General features: G+C 38.7%; 1 protein-coding gene across 1 annotated transcript in view; it reads right to left on the bottom strand.

Annotated features, from left to right (window-relative positions):
* Positions 1-2,360: 2,360 nt before the first annotated feature.
* Positions 2,361-20,041, bottom strand: part of LOC109931667 (protein unc-13 homolog B) — a 287,923-nt gene continuing 270,242 nt past the window's right edge. Inside the window, exons 32-34 of the mRNA XM_048595579.1 lie at positions 12,059-12,151; positions 5,931-6,090; positions 2,361-4,000 (exon numbers count right to left, since the gene is read on the bottom strand). Coding sequence (XP_048451536.1) covers positions 3,715-4,000; positions 5,931-6,090; positions 12,059-12,151 — 539 coding nt within the window. The 3' untranslated portion in view covers positions 2,361-3,714. The remainder of the gene's footprint in view (positions 4,001-5,930; positions 6,091-12,058; positions 12,152-20,041) is intronic.

Genomic DNA, 20,041 nt, shown 5'->3' with positions numbered 1-20,041 from the left:
ATGCATTTTGGAAGGTCAAGTATAGGTGGAAATTATACAGTGAATGGCAGAACCCTTAGGAGTATTGATATGCAGGGATCTGGGTGTACAGGTCCACATATCATTGAAAGTGGCAGAACAGATAGATAAGGTAGAATTTAAGGCCTATGGTACGCTTGCCTTCATTTGAAGGGGGATTCAGTACAAAGGTTAGGCAAGTTATGCTGCAGCTTTGTAGAACTTTAATTGGACCAAACTTGGAGTATTGTGTACAGTTCTGGTCACGACACTATCAGAAGGATGTGGATGCTTTGGGGAGGGTACAGGAAATGTTTTACAGGATGTTCCCTGGTATGGGGGATTTTAGCTATGAAGAAAGGTTGGATAGACTGGGTTAGTTTTCACTGGAATGAAGGAGGTTGAGAGGCGACCTGAAAGAAGTTTATAAGGTTGTGAATGGCATGGATAGACTGGAATGTATGAGGCTTTTTCCCAGGGTGGAGGGGTCAATTACTACGGGACACAGGTTCAAGGTGCGAGGGGCTAAGTTTAAAAGAGATGTGCGAGGCACGTTTTTCCACACAAAGGGTGGTGAGTGCCTGGAACATGTTGCCAGAGGTGGTGTGGAAGCAGACACAATAACGGCATTCAAGAAGCACATGGATGAATACATGAATAGGAAGGGAATAGAAGGATATGGATCCAGTAAGCAAAGACAATTTTAGAATGGAAGGGCAAAATGTGTCAGCACAGGCTTGAAGAGCCAAAGGGCCTGTTCCTGTGCTGTATTGTTCTTTGTTCTTCTAATTGTAGGTCCCTTACAATCAGAAACAGGGGAAGTTATAATGGCAAATAAAGAGATGGCAGACTAATTATTATATATTTTGGTTTGTCTTCACAAAGGAGGACACAACTAACATCCCAAAAATGTTGGGGAATACATGATCGAGTAAGAAGACGGAACTGAGAGAAATCAGTATGAATAAGGAAATGGTATTGGGGAAATTGATGGGATTAAAGGCCAATAAATCCACGGTGTTTGATAATCCACATTCTATGTACTTAAGGAAGTACCCCAAAAATTGTAGATGCATTGGTTTTTATCTTTTAAGATTCTATAGACTCTGGAACAGTTCTGTGGGTTGGAGGGTAGCTAATGTAACCCCTCCATTTAAAATAGGAAGTAGAGAGAAAACATGGAATTATCGACCACTTAGCCTGACATTGGTAGTTGGGAAAATGTGAAAGTACATTATAAAAGATTTAATAGCAGGACATTTGGAAAACAGTGACAAGACTGGGCAATGTCAGCATGGATTTATGAAAGGGAAGTCATACTTGACAAATCGACTGGAATTTTTTAAGGAAATTAGGTAGTAGAGTTCAAAAGGGAAGCTAACGAATGTATTTTACTTGGATTTTCAGAAGGCTTTGGATAAGGTCCCACATAAGAGATCAGCACATAAAATTAAAGCATTTGGGATTGGCTGCAGAGTACTGACATGGACAGAGAACTGGCTAGCAGACAGGAAATGAAGATTTGGACTAAATGGGTAATTTTACAAGTAACAGCCAGTGACTAGTAGGGTAAAGCAGGGAACAGCACCTGAAGCCCAGCTATTCACAATATAAACTGATGATTCAGATGGCGGAATTATATGTTACATTTCTAAGTTTGGAGACGATACAAAGCTGGGTGAGAGATTCAGAGATTATTACCTATGAGGTCTGCTTTGTAATTTTGTGCTCGGTTTCTCATTATGACAACGCAGAACCTCTTTCCTTGTCCTGTGTATGTCATAGATTTTGAGGCAACATTTATCAATTTAGAAAGTGCTAATCAGGAGTTTGATGTAATACTCTCATGTTGCCTCAATGACTGCAACCCCAATAACTCTCAATAATTTTGACACCATGTATGACAAAACTTGACTGGCACCCAAACCGTCACCTTAACATCAGTTCCTTCCATTGTGTGTGAAACATGGCTGCAGTGAAAATTATCTACCAGCAATACAGGTGAATGTATACCACATTGAATGTGGAGGCTTATGCTGGCAGCTACACCAAGATCCTTTGGACAAAAAAAAATGATTACTGATACAATTTGTTCAAAATATCTTCTGAAAATCTTCAGCTGCAATCTTTTTACAGTAAGTGGATTTTTTAATCTTCAGAATAGAACATACCATCACCTACTCAAGGGCTTTTAGGGATGGCCAATAGCAGGTCTCATCAGCAACCCCAACACATTCTAGTGAAAAAATTAAGAATTCATATTTTACAATGACATGATAAAATTAACTCACTTCCTTTTTTTAATCTTAAAGTATTGCTACATAGTCTAACAGTAACAACACTTATGTGCTTTGCCAGGGGACTTTATTATAGTATGATACCTTGTAGAAATGGCATGTTACACGGATATATAAGAATGACACAAATGGTTTACCAAGTGATAAGTGCACAGGTTGCAGAGCCAAAATATTAGAATGTAGAATTTCTGTAGGAGTTCCCTCAAATACTCGCTGTAACTTTAATGAAGTAATCTCTCAAACCCCAAAGAAACAGTATAAATGCCATTTACAGTATTTTCCAGGATTTCTATGGATACTTCACCAAAGTTAACAGTAGATGATTGGATGAACTATGAAAAATTCATTGCCTAGAGATAAATAATGATTTCCCCAACAATACTAAAGACATGAGTATGAAGTGTAAAGGAGATTTTTTTTTACAGGCATCACTTAAAATGTTATTAGAAATGTGTACACAAATATCACCACTGCACAAAGTCATTTGTAATAATTTTCAAAATATTTAGTTTCTAAGGATCATATGTTCAGATAGCTAAGAAACTACAGAAACAAAATTGGTAGCAAATTCAGGATAACTTTCACAGTTTATCAGAAATCTAATAAAAAAATCATGAAATAAACATTTGGTCAACCTTTCTTCCACACCCTTATTCACTTATTGCGGGATTAATTTGTTTTTTTAATTTCTAAAATCTATTGCATGTTATAACAAAGTGACACTTGCTTAAAAAAATCAAAAACACAATTTTCATACTAAAACTATACTGATTTGTTTCATTAAACATTAATTAACTATTACAAGTTTCAAGCTTGACAGTTTGGCTAAAAGATTCTAAGCATAAACCATTCTTGTACAGGAACCTTGTTGTACATAGCACTGTATTTTCACAGAAAAGACTTAACTGTTTTAGTATCTGTACTCCTATAAGTGAAATGCATGATTTCATCTACAGTGTAAAGAAATCCTTGGCAATCCGATCGGAGGTACATGAAAACTAGGATATACTATAGGTTTGTTTTTTTCTATTTCTCAGTTTTACATCTCACTCTGAAGGGTGGTATCACAGTGCTCAATAAAAGTGAAAAAATACTTTGGGACTTTCAGTCTCCAGTCAGTTCATAAAATTATTTACATAAATATAAGCATCCTATTTTTTAAAAGCAATAACTTTTTATTCTAATCACAATTTATATTCTGCTTACTGTAAATAAATAAAGTTCACATAAAGATCTATACTTTGATTGGTATACAACACATGCTTATTAACAAAGACAAAGTAGTGCACAAAGTTCCATTTACAAAAGAGAATTTGTTGAACACTTGCACATATTGGCACGAGGTATAAATTAGAAACCAAAGAAAATGCAGTGGCCAACGGCATTGAAATAAAGAAACAATATTCGCATAATCCAAGATTCAACTGCTTTCTTCAGCAGATCGCGATTCAGATTTCAGTTTGACAAATTCTTTTGCTACTTCATCATTGGTTCTTTGTGATAGTATACGAAGAACTGTTAGTCCTGTCTCATCCATATGCATTCTGCGGCCTAGTGGACACCAGCAAGCACAACTGCCTTTTTCTGCAATATCTCGTAGCTGGATTAAAGCAATCCCAATTATACGATCTTCTCTGGCAAAGCAATAATCCTTCACACAGACTTGAAGTTCATATGAGTCTGGACCATCCTCATTACCCAATATACTGTAAGACGAAGAAAGGAAAAAAACCTTTAATTCTCTGATTTGTTGTGACATGTTAACTCAACATTGCTTTGAAGCATCAAAAATAGTTAAAGACAGTCAATGAATAACATATTAAATTTAGGTTCTAGTCTTAAACTTTACATAATATAGGCCCTGAATTCTTGGGGTTCTAACGACCCAACTATAATTCAAGTGTAATATGTTGAAAATGACATGTACCCAGATGCACTGTGTTTCGGCCATTTGCAGTATTTTCTGAGATAACAAGATGTAGAGCTGGATGAGCACAGCAGTCAGGCAGCATCAGAGGAGCATGAAAGCTGACGTTTCGGGTCTGGACCACCCGAAACGTCAGCTTTCCTGCTCCTCTGATGCTGCCTGACCTGCTGTGTTCATCCAGCTCTACACCTTGTTATCTCAGATTCTCCAGCATCGGCAGTTCCTACTAGTTTCCAGTATTTTCTGTGCAGCTTATAAGATACAGAAGTTTACTGATTCCATTAAAGGGGAAATATGATCCTGTTGAGAAGGATTTTTTGTTGGGTACTTCTTTTCCCTGACTCCGATAGTATATTGCATGTTACTGGAGACTGGCACAATGAATGAGATAAGGAATATTGACCTTTGAGTATGAGGTAATATTGGCCACAAGAAGTAGCTAATGTAAGTAGCATCAATGGACTTAAGAAGAAACCAGGCAAGTGGAAGGCAGTGGTTTAATGGTTATGTCTCTGGAGTATTAGTCCAGAGCCCTGGACTGACACTGTGGGGACAAGGTTCAAATTCCACAATAGTCTAAAATTTGGATCCATTTAAAACAGATCTGGAATTAAAAGCTAGCTTAACGGCAACCGAGAAACTAACAATTATCGATTATCGTGAAAACCATTTGGTTCACTACCATCTTTCGAGCAGAAAATTGGACTTAACCAGGTGAATCTACATGTGACTCCAGACTTACAGCAATGTGGTCAACTCTTAAAGGCCTAACATTGCAATCAGTTAAAGGGATAACTAGGGATTGGCAACAAATGCTGGCCTTGCCAGTGATGCCTACATCCTACATAAGAGTTAAAAAAACACGAGGGAAAAGGGAATAGAAAAATATGTAGATAGGATTAAATAAAGTATGATGGGAAGAAGTTCACTCCTAGCACATAAAAACCAGCACATACCAGCTGAATATTTCAACGAATTTAAGAGGAGTAGCCTATACAGCCCCTTAAGCCAATATGCCATTCAACTAATTATAGTTGATCTAAAGATGCCAATTTCTACCAATAAATGTGTGACTGTGATAGTGTGACTGTGGTTGGTGTAATTCCCAGCATAGAAATTCCTCTCTTGACCCTACCATTCTTCCCTTAAGGGTTGTGTTTGGAGTGGATTGTGTCCATCCTAAATTCCTGGGCAAATTTTAATCTGATTAAATTCTAGGGGAAACCTGATATCCTTAGATTTTTTGCAAAAATCCAGTGTCTGCTGGTTGTTCTGTACCATAGATCTTCCCTTGGAGCAATGCTGGTCAGAAGAAATTTGGATCCTGTATCATTAGCCGTGGATTCTTTCACTTTCCTACATAAAAAAGGAGCCACTCTATTCTTTGTCATTTCTGCACACTCTGTGCAGATTCTGAAGAAAAGTAATTTGGGACTTGAAACATTAACTCTGTTTCTCTCCACAGGTGCTGCCTGAGTTGCTGAGATTCTCCAGCACTTTCTATCTTTATTTTATGCCCAAGTGTAGCATGGTTTCTTTTCACTTTGAAATGATTCAATCCTTCCCTGAGTATACGTTTATTCCCCAAGTACATACATATTAAAAGAAACTTTCACATGGATTATCTTTGTTGCTGTTTGTATCTTAAGTGTATGAATTTTGATAATGCTTACATAAAATTATTGCATATAAATCCAATATTTACTCACAAGTGAAATGTCTCATTGTATTTTGGAGCCCAGTTGTTGCTCTTTGATTTTGTGGTAAACTTCCTTTTCTTGTCACTAAGGTGTGGTCCAATCATCGTGACCTCAACAAATGGCCGAAACATACCATTTGTCTGCCATTTTAGATCATTAGCTGCTACCACTGAAAAACATCAATCATCTCAGGCTTTTTTAACTGGTTCAAGAAACCTCATAACAAATTCCAGAAAAAATGTTGAACCTTTGTAAAAATCACTATGACTTGTTGAAGTCATCGATTTCCTGAACTTTGAATCATTCCATCCAAAAGTAATAAAAATAAAAATAAAATAAATAATTTGTCAGAAAATTGATGGTGATTACCAGCATTATACTCCTGTGTGTGCCTTAACTGTACTATGCAAAATCACAATATAACATTATATTCTGCTGGTCACACTTTATATTGAGAAGCTGCATCAAAAATACTCAGTGCTATTGATTTTAACTAAAACAGGCTGATAAAACTAACCAATCATTTTCTAAAGATATATCAGATCTCAGCTGCAGACTTGAGGTGAAATATATAAAATTGAAAAAAAATTAATAAATCAAAGATGAAAATTAAATGCTTTTTTTTGCTTTACACATCTCCAACACAAAGATACTGAAAAAAGCTTCGATTGCAAGTCATGAATTGATGGCAATATTTTCCTGCAGTTGGGGCATTATAGCATGCACAAGGAGGAATGACATAAACTAATTACAGAAAAATCTAGGATCACAGCTAAATGTCGTGTCACAATTAAAAATCTTGCTGATGGTACAAAAATTGGCTGTGTGGTTAACAGTGTGAAATGCTTTCTCGTTAGAGAGGGATGACTGGTGATGGTTTATTCTGAGGTTCACCACACCTCAGGCAACAGGAGAAGTTGAGAAGGATAGACCTCAACTGGTGCACAAATTGAAACTATGTTGTCAGCATCCCTTTACATTACAAACCAGCTGTCCAGCCAACTGAGCCAACCAACTCCCGGAAAAAAACAGGAGACTTAGTTGGCCAGTTTTGATTACCCCAGTTTAGAAAGGATGTGAATGTACTTTGCAGGCTGCAGAGGAGATTTAATATAATAGATTTAATATAAAGAAGCTCAGGATTGTTCTCCTTGGAACAAAGGAGATCGAATGCTTGAAGATAATGTCTCAACACCTTCTCAAGGGCAAATACGATGGGCATATAGTCAGCAATGTTCATATCCAGTGAACACATAATTAAAAAAAAACAGGGAAGTTCGCAGAAGTAGTGCAGATTTCTAAAATCATTCCATCAGGTGCCACACAAAAGATTAACAAACCAGATTCAGCTAAGGTATTAGTATGGATAGCCAAATTGTAAATGGAAAAGAGGAACGAAGAGGGTTCTCGTTGACAGACTGCGCTAGGAAAAAAACATAGTGAGCAGCAGTCTTTCAATTTAGCACAGTTGCAGCTTGTCAGTTTCACTAAAGTTTTCTGGGTTTGCCAGTCCCATGCTGTCACCAGTTGAACCTGATGAGTTGCAGACTATTTGGGAAATGAACATGCTGGCTGTTAATGACAAGCAAATGAAATCCAGGGACCAAAGGATCAGGCAGGCCCTGGTGAGGGGGTGGGAGGGAGTGGTTGAGGCTTGGGGGTGCATTGCTGCAGGGATATTGAATTCTGGCCAGCATTTATTACCCAAAGTTGCCCTTGAGAAGGTGGTAAGCTATATTCTTGAACCACTGCAATTCATTTGGTGTCAGTCAACCCACAATGTCATGAGGGAGGAAGTCCCAGGATTTTGACCCAGCAACATTGAAGGAAACAGTGATATATTTCCAAATAAGGATGATGAACAGGAATTTGGGGTGGTGATATATTGCATATATTTGAGGCCTTTCTCTATATTTGCTTCTCAATTTCCCTCTATTAGGGCGGGGGGTGGGGGGGAGGGTGGGCTCCAGTACAATCCTATCAAGGTGATCATCCTTTTCTTATTTCTAATTTCAACCCATATATTTTCACTGAATGATCCCTCAGAATATCTTCTCTGATTACAGTAGTAATGCTTTCCTTAATCAAAAATGCCAATCCCCATCCTCTCCTGCCTCTTTTCCTATCCTTCCTATAACATCTAAAACCCAGAACATTGAGTTGCCAGTCTTGTCCTTCCCTCAGCCAAGTTTCTGTAATAGCTGCAACATCTCAGTTCCATGTTTCCATACGTGCCCTGAATTCATCAGCCTTACCTGAAACACCTTTTGCATTGAAATAAATGCATTTTAATTCTTCAGAGTTATTTTGTTCCCTGACTTGCACATCTGTCATTTGTAATTAACTTTCTCTTTTCTGTTTCATAACCAACCTCCTCTTTCTTTTTATTTTCACTGTTACTTAGGAAGCAACAACCCCAGCCCCCAACCCAACCTCCACAACCTCAAAGTTTACAGGCTCCCGAAGTAGAACTAGCAAATCTCCTTGCCAGGATATTGGTCCCTTTCCAGATTAGGTGAAACCCATCCTTTTAGAAAAGGTCTTTTCTGTCCCAGAAGAGATACCAATGATCCAAGAAACTGAATCTCTGCACATTGCACATCTCTTCAGCCACTTATTTATCTGCCCTAATCTTTTATTCCTTCCCTCATTAGAGCTTGGCACTGGAAATAAACCAGAGATTACTACTTTTGATGTTCTGTTTTTTAACCTTCTACCTAACCTCTTATATTCACTCTGCAAAGCCTTAACCCTTTCCCTAACTATGTCATTTCTACCAATGTGTGCAATAACTTCCACTTCTCACTTGACAATGAGATTCAAACAATTTGAGACGTCCTTAACCCAGGCATCAGGAAAACAACATACTGTCCTAGATTAGAGATAACAAGGTGTAGAGCTGGATGAACACAGCAGACTAAGCAGCATCAGAGGAGCAGGAAAGCTGACGTTTCGGGTCTGGACCCTTCTTCAGAAAAATGTCCTAGATTCATGCTTCCTGTCGCAGAATCTCCTGTCTGAGCCCCTGATTTGACTCTGCTTTCTCCCTGCTGGTCCCGGAACTCACCACCTATGTCCGGGATACCACCCATGCCCTCCACCTCCTCCAAGACTTCCAATTCCCTGGCCTCCAACACCTCATCTTCACTATGGACATCCAATCCCTGTACACTTGCATTCACCACGCAGATGGCCTAAAAGCCTTCCGCTTCTTCCTCTCCCACAGGTCCAACCAGTCCCCCTCCACCAACACCCTCATCCGCTTAACTGAGCTCGTCCTTACCCTTAGCAACTTCTCCTTTAACTCCTCCCACTTCCTACAGACGAAAGGAGGTGGCCATGACACTGGCACTATCCCCCACCTATTCTTCCGCTACATCGATGACTGTATCGGTGCTGCCTTGTGCTCCCACAAGGAGCTTGAATAGTTCATCAACTTTACTAACACCTTTCACCCCAACCTCAAGTTCACCTGGACCATCTCTGATACCTCTCTCTCCTTCCTGGACCTCTCTGTCTCTATTTCTGGTGACTGCCTCGAAATCAACATCTATTTCAAGCCCGCCAACTCCCACAACTACCTCGACTACACCTCCTCTCTCCCACCTTCCTGCAAGAATGCGATCCCCTACCCCCAATTCCTCTGCCTCCGCCGTGTCTGCTTTCAAGATGGGGCGTTCCACTCCCGAACATCCCAGATATCCTCTTATTTCAAGGACCGCAACTTCCCCCCTTCGGTGGTCGAAAATGCTCTCAACCGCATCTCTTGTGTTTGGATTGGATAACTGCAAACATTATGTCCCTGTTCAAAAATGGCTGTAAGGAAAACCCCAACAATTACAGAGCAGTCAGTTTAACTTTGGTAGGAGGGCAAACTCTGTAAACAATAATTCAGTATCGAATTAATATCACATGGGCAGATGAATTAAATGTGGAGAGCCAATGCTGAATTCTTAAGGGAACGTCTCATTCAACTAACTTCCTGGAGCTCCTTGAAATGATAACAGAGAGGACTGACTTGGGTGATGTTGTCGATGTGCCTTCCGAAGGCATTTGATACAATGCCACAAAACAGACTGGTGAAAGAAATTATAGCATGACGAGAATAGCATGTAGATACAAAATTGGTTGTATGACAGGAAAGTGAGAGTAATGGTTAATGGATATTTTTCATGCTGCATAAAGGTTTGCAGTGGCACTGTCTGGGAGTCAGTATTAGGATCATTACTTTTCCTGATTTATATTAAATGAACTAGACTTGGAGGGAACAAAACTTGGAAGCATTATAACCCGAGGAAGACAGTGCTAAACTTCAAAAGGATGTTGACATGTTGGTGGAATGGGTAGGTAGGTGGCAGATGAAGTTTAATGTGGAGATAGTGTTATATTCTGGAGAGACAGTATAAAGCAAAGGCTACTATGCTATAAGGTATGCAGGAACAGAGAGACCCTGGCAGATAAATTATTAAATGTGGCAGGTCAGGTAGATAGCTGTTGACAAAACATACATGATCCTAGACTTTATTGACTATGGCAGAGAGTTCAAGAGCAGGCTGGTTATGCTGAACCTACACCTGGTTAGACCTCAGCTAGAGAACTTCTGCAGTTATGGGTGCCACCCTTTAGGTAGGATGTCATTGCATTGGACAGACTGAAAAAGAGATTTATGAGACTGATTCCAGGGATGAGAAACATCAATCACAGTGATGGATTGGTGAAGTTGGGACTATTTTCCTTTGAGAGGAGAAGGCTACGAGGAGATTTACAGGAAGTTTTCAAAATAATGACGATTCTAGACAGAGTAGACAAGGAGATACTGGTCCTGCTCATAAATGGATCAAGAAGGAGGTGATGAAGCCTTAACATGCTTTGCAAAAGAAGGAAATGCGATGTGTGAGGAAACCTTTACATGCAGCAAGTGTTCGGGTCTGGAATGCAGAGGCAGGTTCAATCAAAGCATTCAAGAGGGTGTTAGTTGGTTGTTTAAAAAGAAATAATATGCTGGGCTAAAGGAAAAGGCAGAAGATGGTACTAAGTCATAATGCTCATTCATTAAACAGTGCAGACAGAATTGGCCAAAAGGCCTCCTTCTACAGTATAATAATTCTGTGACTTTTGACGATTCCAAAGAAGATCTTCCAAAGTGAACAATTGGAATCCCTTGTGAACTTTTGAAGAGGTTTGGTGAAATATACATGGGACCCTGGTTTGACTACATTTGCTATTTAACGCACTGAGGGTTGTTAAACCACAGTTTGTCAATTAACCATATTTATTTCATGTTAATTCTGGATGTTTGAATACAGGTTGCAGACACAGTCATACAGCATGTAAACAGACCCATTGATCCAACTTATCCGCGCCAGCCAGACATCCCAATCTGATCTAGTCCCATTTGCCAGCATTTAGCCCATATTCCTCTAAAGTTTCCTATTCATGTACCTATCCAGTGCCTTTTAAATATATGTTGCTGCTTGCATTACTATTTTAATTTTATACTCTACATGTTATGCTATTTATTCAAAATTGTTGAATCTTATGGCTTTATTCTCTTTTCAAGTACCTGGAATCTCACACTTCTTCTACTTCAAAAATAAATGACCAGTCCCTAGCCAAACTGTAACATAAATTTGGTGGTCTCATCAGGGATCTTAAGGCTATTAACATTAGCAGTTTCTCATGATTACACTACAAAATCCAGGGAAAGCTGAACTATATGATATGGTATTTCTGCCTTTCAAAGAACAGTGTAATGAGCAATGACACAAGAGACCTGCTAGCTTCTTAAAATACTGCAAATTGGAAAGTTATAAACAATTACTACCAGAAAAACATACTGAGGGAATAAGAATCAGATGTAGTAGCTAAGGAATGAATTTAAAACAGTAAAATTGTAAGAAAAATTAACAAATTATCAGCAGGAGAAAGTTTTGAACTGCAATCAATTTGCCACCTTTTCATGTGTATGGAGGAGATGGAAGGTAGCTTCTTTGAAGTTTAACAGCCAGAAAAACTGACTTCAAACCATGTACTTTGGAAAAGTTTTCCAGATTGATGTGTTGGAGCCTGGAGTCTTGTTACGTCCAGGGGGAACCAATGTCCTTGCTATTTGAATGTCTGTTTGTATTTATTCTTACCTTTCACTGTTACTTTATGCTCGCCTGTTCCTGGATGGGTGAAAAGATCTATTTGTATGGAGACTTCACCCACTGGGTCATCCACACCAGAGCCTGATTAACAATTAAAACAGAAAGATAAAATACAGAAATTACGGGCTCATTATCTGACAAAGAGAAGGGATATCATTGCTGCATTTGTATCAAATTACTGTGTAAAATACTTATAAGAACTATGACATCAAAATAAATTGTTTTCATGCTTGAATACATTCCGATGTGATGTCATCCATGCATGACATTTCCACATATCACTCATGCATACATACTAATCAAAACCCAACATTAAGGAATACCTCAAGGACAGAATGCAAGGAGCCATGGCTGAGGAAACTATTGCTTTATTTGACTTCATGTGATTTTCAGTAATATGTAGTTACTATTGAATGATTTATGCATTCATTCCTAAAACTGTTAAATGCAGTAGATTACACCTTCTACTTCTAAGACTTTTTCCACAGAGTGTGCATAAAGGCATGAAAAAAAATGCTAACTGTGAAGGCTGGAGAACATTATAAAAGGGTCTAACACTAAAATACTCATGAGATCTAACTTACAAAGACCATCTTGCAGATATAAATGTTGACTGCAGGCACTGTAACATTAACATAGTTTTCATTACTGTAGTAACGTAGAAATATATGCCATTTTTCCAATTTGCAAATATAGATCCAAAGGTAATTAGTTTTTGAGTTCCAGGTTGCAGTAGGAATGTGGAGCAGCATTTCTTTAGATAAAATATTTGCTTACTTATGGGGCTGCCATTATTTTTAACCAACCTGTTCAGACATGTTATGACACACCTCCAGGACAGGTGGGGCCTCAGAGATAAGGATACTACCACTTGCCAAAATACTCTATTTTTCAATGTGTGCTAATGTTTTTCATGTTCACGCATGGGATGCAGCTTTCACTGGCTGGGCCAACATTTGTTGTCTATCCCGAACTAACCTTGAAAAGTGGTGGTGAGTGGCTTTTTTCAAGCGCTGCAGTCCTTGGCATGTAGGATCTGTCTTGTTGGTAAGATGATAGCATGTAGAATACTGTGATAGTCACAGATTTATATGTTACGACCATGTCAGGCTAGTGCTTCACTTGTCTACGGGACAACTCTTTCAATATTGGCACAAGCGCCCAGCTGTTACTAAGGGGGACTTTTCGAGTATTGTGTCCAGTGATTAGGTTGATGCTGGGTAATCCATACAGCTTCATTTTTTTTAGACTTCCTCGTAGTTTGATAAATCTAAGTGACTTTCTAGGCCATTATGTCAGAGAGCAGTTAAGAATCAACATGATTTCTACATCTGGAATCATACATAGGCCATATCAGTGTGGACAGCAATATCCTTCCCTGAAGTTGCTTCTGCCAGTCAGTAGTTTCGGCAGAGGGTTCAATTCTTTGCAAGTCAAATCACAAAATAAACATACAGCGAGTTATCTATATGCAACAACAATTATTAATTTGCAATGAATGTACTGACCATGTAGAATTTAATACATTTGTGAAAGTAGCTAAATCCAGTCAAACAAAACATTTTTCTATCCACATACATACTAAACACTGAATGACACAATAAGCATGTTAAATGTAATTTGCACAGCTGCCACTGGTTTCTGAATTAGCAGTCTGGCAGAATTTAAGGATTGGAAATATAACAGATTTAGAAACAAAATTATTCAGTTTGCCATATTTATTTTGTGAGTGACATCAATGACACTATTTCTTTCCTTTCTCCAGTCCTCATTCTTTCCTCTTTCCTCTTTATTCCATTCCCTGTTGAGGGCAAGTTAATAATCTATTCCAGGTTAATGTTTACACAGTCATTAAGAGCATAGAGAAGTGTCTAGGCAACTGAGTATATCTGTGATAGCTGCTTTCTTATTATGACTCATTTGTCAAATTCTCCCTGCATTCTTACAGCAAAATGCAATTAGAGTTCAGGCACTTTCACAGTGGCAGAACTTAAGACTGGAACTTGACGTGTTTAAACTTGAGTCAGATCAGTCCTGTCCTTGAAAAGATAATTTCTCTACATATATACATTGATATAACTGGAAAGTGGTTGATTATTATAGAATTAAACAAGGTGTGGCTGAAATCTAATGCTAAGTAGCAAAGTTCAGGTCAAACAAGATAAAAACCTATATAAAAACCAACAGAACTGCGGATGCTGTAAATCAGGAACAAAAACAAAGTTACTGGAAAAGCTCAGCAGGTCTGGCAGCATCTGTGAAGAAAAAAACAAAGTTAACGTTTCGGGTCTGGTGACCCTTCCTGAGGAATGTACTGACCATGTAGAATTTAATACATTTGTGATAGTAGCTAAATCCAGTCAAACAAAACATTCTTCTATCCACATAAATACTAAACACTGAATGACACAATAAGCATGTTAAATGTAATTTGCACAGCTGCCACTGGTTTCTGAATTAGCAGTCTAGCAGAATTTAAGGATTGGACCCGAAGGGTCACCGGACCCGAAACGTGAACTCTGTTTTCTCCTTCACAGATGCTGCCAGACCTGCTGAGCTTTTCCAGCAACTTTGTTTTTGTGCCTATATAAAGTCAGATTTATTTATAACAAAGATTCCAAAAGTTGTTGGGAAAGCTGAAGTGAAAATTAATCAATTTAGTATTGATATTTTAAAATCATTCCAATAGACAGTTTCCCAAATATTAACATTAGACCAAGGCACTCGAAAAGTTAATGGCAGAAACTGCCCTGTTGATCCTACAAAGTCCTCCTTACTAACATCTGGGGCTAGTGCTGAGCTTGGGAGAGCTATCTCACAGACTAGTCAAGCCTGACATAGTTCTACTCATGGAATCATACCTGACAGACAATGTCCCAGACACCACTGCCACCATCCCTGGATATGTCCTGGCCCAGTGGCAGGACAGACCCAGGAGTGGTGGCAGCACAGTGGCATAAAGTCGGGAGGGAGTTTTCATAGGTGTCCTCAACATTGATTCCACGCCTCACAGAGTCTCATGGCTTCAGATTAAGTATGGACAAGGAAACCTCCTGCCGGTTACCATGTACTATTCTCTCTCCGCTGATAATTGGCACAGGGCAGCACAGTGGATCAGTGGTTAGCACTGCTGGCTCACAGTGCAAAAAGATTTCACCTTCAGGTGACTGTCTGTGCAGAGTTTGCACATTCTTCCTGTGTCTGCGTGGGTTTCCTCCAGGTGCTCCAGTTTCCTCCCACAGTCCAAAGATGTGCAGATTGTGTGGATTAACTATGGTAATTTACCCCTCGTGTCCAGGGATGTGCAGACTAGGTGGATTAGCCATGGGAAATGCAGGGTCACAGGGACAGGATAGGAGAAATGGGTGTGGGTGGGATGCTCTTCAGAGGGCCAGTGTAGAACTGATGGCCAAATGGCCTGCTTCCACACTGTAGGGATTCTATGAATCAGTACTCTTACATGTTGAGCAATACTTGGAGGAAGCACTGAGGATGGCAAGGGCACAAATGTACTCTGGATAAGGGATTTCAATGCCCCCCATGATAGCAGCACTACTAATTGAGTTGGTCGGATCCTAAAGGGTATAACTGCTAGACTGGGTCTGTGGCAGGTGGTGAGGGAACCAACAAGAGGGAAAAACATGCTTGACCTCATCCTTATCAATCTGTAGGCTGCAAATGCATCTGTCTATGACAGTATCAGTAACAGTGACCACTGCACAGTCCTCGCAGAGACAAAGTTAGCAAAAAGGACTACCTGCATGCCAAACAGCATAAGTAACAAGTGACAGACAGAGCTAGGTGATCCACAACCAATGGGTCAGATCAAAGTTCTGCAATCCTATCACATCCAGTCTTGAATGGTAATGGACAATTAAGCAATTCACTGGAGGAAGAGACTCCATAAATATCCCCATCCTCAATGATGTAAGTGCTCAACAATTCAGAGTAAAAGTTCAGGCTGAAACATTTGCAACAATCTTCAGCCGGAAATGTTATGTGGATGATCTATCTCAGACTCCTCCAGTGGTCTCCACCATAACAGGTATCAGTCTTTAGTCAATTTGATTCACTCTATGTGATATGAAGAAACAACTGGAGACACTGTATATTCCAGCAATTGTACTGAAGTCTTGTGCTCCAGAACTTGTCGCACCTCTAACCAAGCTCTTCCAGCACAGTTACAACACTGGTATATATCCGACATTGTGGAAAATTGCCCAGCAATGTCCTGTACACAAAAAAATGGACAAATCCAACCCAGCCAATTATGGCCCCATTAGTCTACATTGATCATCAATAAAGTGATGGAAGGTGACATCAACAGTCTTGTCAAGCAGCAGTTACTCAGCAATACACTGCTCAGTGACAGTTTGAGTTCGGCCAGGACCACTCAGCTCCTGACTTTTTTACTTGGTTCAAATATGGACAAAAGAGCTGAATTCCAGAGGTGAGGTGAGAGTGCCTGCCCTTGACATCAAGGTCACATTCGACAGAGTGTGGCATCAAGAAGTCCAAGCAAAACGGGAATCAACGGGTATCAAGGGGCAAACTCTCCGCTGGTTGGAGTCTTACGTGGCACATAGAAAGATAGTTGTGGGGTAGCATCCTAGGCCCACCCTTCTTTAGTTGTTTAATCAATGACCTTACCTCCTTACCTTCATCATAAGGGCAGAAGTGAGAACGTGCAATCATTGGTGAACAATGTTCAGGACCATTCATGACATTTCACATAATGAAGCGGTCCAAGTTCAAATACAACAAGATCTGGACAATATCCAGGCTGGCTGACAAATGACAAGTAAAATTTGTGCCATAAAAATGCTAGGCAACGACCATCTCCAATAAGAGACAATCTATCCACCACCCCATGACATTCCGAATGGTAGTTGGCCGGGTTCGATTTGTCCGGTTTCTTGTGTAGTATGTTTGCTGGATAAAATGTTGAGTATTGTTTAATAAAGTCTTTTGTATAAAGCTGAATCCCAGAACTGCATCTACCAGTCAGTTTTTCATTTCTAGTAGAATCCAATTTTATGCAGATCGTTTTAGTCTGTAAACCTAGATTTTAAGTTAGAATGATCTTAACAAGTGGATGGGCTACATGCAACAAATTTATAAAAGCCATGCAAGCAGCATATTAAGTGAAAATTGTACTAATGATATTCAATGGAAATAGGCAGTGTTCAATCAAAAATGCAAATATCTGGTGTCTCATCAGTTAGGCTTTTGTATTTCTCTTTAATTCGCTTACGCCTCTCTGCCTCTTCACTTTTCTTTTTAAGGCAGTCCTTATTTTACTTCTCTGACCAGATTTTTGTTCATCTTCTCTTTGATATTCTCTTTATGTGGTTCAGTGTTATTCTGCTTTATAACATGTGTTTTATCCTGTGACTAGATTATATAAAATAAAAAGACCAACAAAGGACAACAAAGCAGCTTATAAGAATAACTAAAAATCGTATGAAAGGAATCGTGAAAGGAATATAAGAGACAGTAGGAAAAGATTTCATTCTTGTATAAAGAGAAAGTGCCTGGTTAAGAGGACTATTGGTCCACTGAAGGCAGACAGTCAATGACCATGGGGAAATGGCAGGCATGCTGAACAATTATTTTACTTCTGTATTCACAGCAGAAAAGGAGGACAGCTTGCTGGAAGTCCCAAAGAAATTAACATAGGATCAGGGACAGGGTCTAAATAAAATTAACTTAAATAAATCATCAATAATGGGGAAATTAATGGAACTGAAGAGTGAAAAATCTCTAGATGGTTTCCATCCATGGGTGTTAAAGGAGGTAGGACAGCACATCACTAATGTCCTAATCATAATCTTTGAGTTCCTGGAAGCCAGTGGATGAACCTCTGAATTGGAAATTTGCTCATGTCCTCCAGTCTTTAAGAAAGGTGACAGAGGGAAACCAGGGAATGGCAGATGAACATCTGAGGTGGGGAAATTGTTGGAGTTTAGCATCAAGAATAGGATAACTGATCACCTCAAAAAATTTCAGTTAATCAGAGAGAGTCGATTCATGAAAGGTGAGTCATGCCCGATAAACTTCAGTATTTTGAGGAGGTGACAAAGTTGGTGGACAAAAATAAGTTGAGGGATGTTGTTTTTATGGACTTGCAAAGGGCTTTTGATAAAGTCTCACACAACAGACTGTTAGCTATGGTGGAAACCCATGGAATTGAGGGCAAATTACTGACATGGATAGAAAATTGGTTGAGTGGGAGGAAATAGAAAGTTGGAATAATGGGTAAGTACTCAAATTGGCAGGATGTGACTAGTGGTGTCCTGCAGGGGTCTGTATTGGAGCCTCAATCATTCACAACATTCATTAATGACTTGGATAATGGCACAAAAAGATTAAATATTCAAATTTACTGATGATACAAAATTGGGCAGCATTGTCAACAGTGTTAACGACAGCATAAAATTACAACAGGATATTGATAAATTAGGTGAATGGGCAAAGTCTTGGCAGATTAATTTTAATATAAGCAAGTGAAGTTATCCATTTTGACTAAAAAGGTACAGACAAGGTAATTTTTTTTAGAAGGCATAAGGTTAAGTACAGTAATGTTCAATGAGATTTGGGGGCTTAGGTACATAGCTCAAACAGGTGCAGAAAATAGTCAAGAAGGGCTGGAGTATAGGGATGCAGACATAATTCTGCAGTTATACAAAATTCTAGTTGGACCCCACTTTGAGTACTGTGTGCAGATCTGGTCACCACACTTTAGTAAGGATGTTTTGGCCTTGGAAGGGAGTTCAGTGCAGTGTAAGACAAGGTAGATAAAAATGAACTAATTCCACTGGTTGAAGATTCTAGAACCAAGGCAAAATCTAAGAATTAGGATCAGGCCTTTTATTAGAGATGTTAGAAAGCATTTTTACATGCAGAGGGTAATGGTGGTTTGGAACTCTCTTTCTCAAATGTTGTTTGATGCAAATTCAATTGTTAAATTTAAGTCTGAGATAAACAACTTTTTATTAAGTAAGGATATCAAGGGATTTGGGCCCAAGGCAGCAATGTGGGGTTAGGCCACAGATCAGTTATGGTCTCATTGAATGCCGGGGCTGAATGGCCTACTCCCATTCCTATGAAAGCCTTGAGACATTTTATTATGCTGAAAATAAGTTAATAAAATACTTACTTTAAAAAAAGGCATATGAAACTATTAAGAACATGAAAATAAATCTGCATTAGATACGAGGACTGCCTAATATTGCCAACTAACTAGTTACTAAGTAAGCTATTTTCTGATAATTTGTGATCTTGTGTTGCAATAATTACACTGCATTTTAAAGAAATTAAGTAAACAAATTATTCTGGCAGAAAGAACACCTTCAATTATCTGAGTACTGAATGGAGTTCAAATTCACTTATCACCGTAATCATTTTAAGTGGAATAGTCTTTACTGAGTTACAAAATTTTTAATATCTACCTGAACCACAAAAATATGTAGTGTGGTTTAATACCTTAACTGAAAGGTGCATTACACCATAACCTAATATGAATACTACAGATATTTGTGATGAAGAGAATCAACAAATGAGCTGCAGTATCTCTAGGGAAAATACAGCGTGCGTACAGCACAAATACAGTGTGCTACTCCATCACCACTTGTTTCTACGGAAACTCAACCTTTGGAACAATAAATCATGTGGCCTATATGTCAACATTTTACAAGTCTAGTGGGTGTGCTATAACTGAAAAATATTATACTTAGGCTCAGTGAGTTTTCTATTTATAGCATACAATATAAACAAATTAAAATTATACTTGAAAGAAAAGATTGGAGAAATTAAATAGAATTACCCTAGATGAATGTGATAATTAGTTTCAATGTATCATCAATTACATGGTATTTTGATAAAATAGAATTTTAAAAAAATCAGAAACAAATAATTTAGTTACAGATATTGCCTTTCCATGAATGTAAAAATTTACTTGCTAATGATTAA

The sequence above is a fragment of the Rhincodon typus genome, chromosome 1 (assembly GCF_021869965.1).
Source record: "Rhincodon typus isolate 14 chromosome 1, sRhiTyp1.1, whole genome shotgun sequence".
Taxonomy (NCBI): domain Eukaryota; kingdom Metazoa; phylum Chordata; class Chondrichthyes; order Orectolobiformes; family Rhincodontidae; genus Rhincodon; species Rhincodon typus.
Note: the sequence above shows the minus strand (reverse complement) of the source record. Positions and strands in the feature narration are given on the sequence as shown.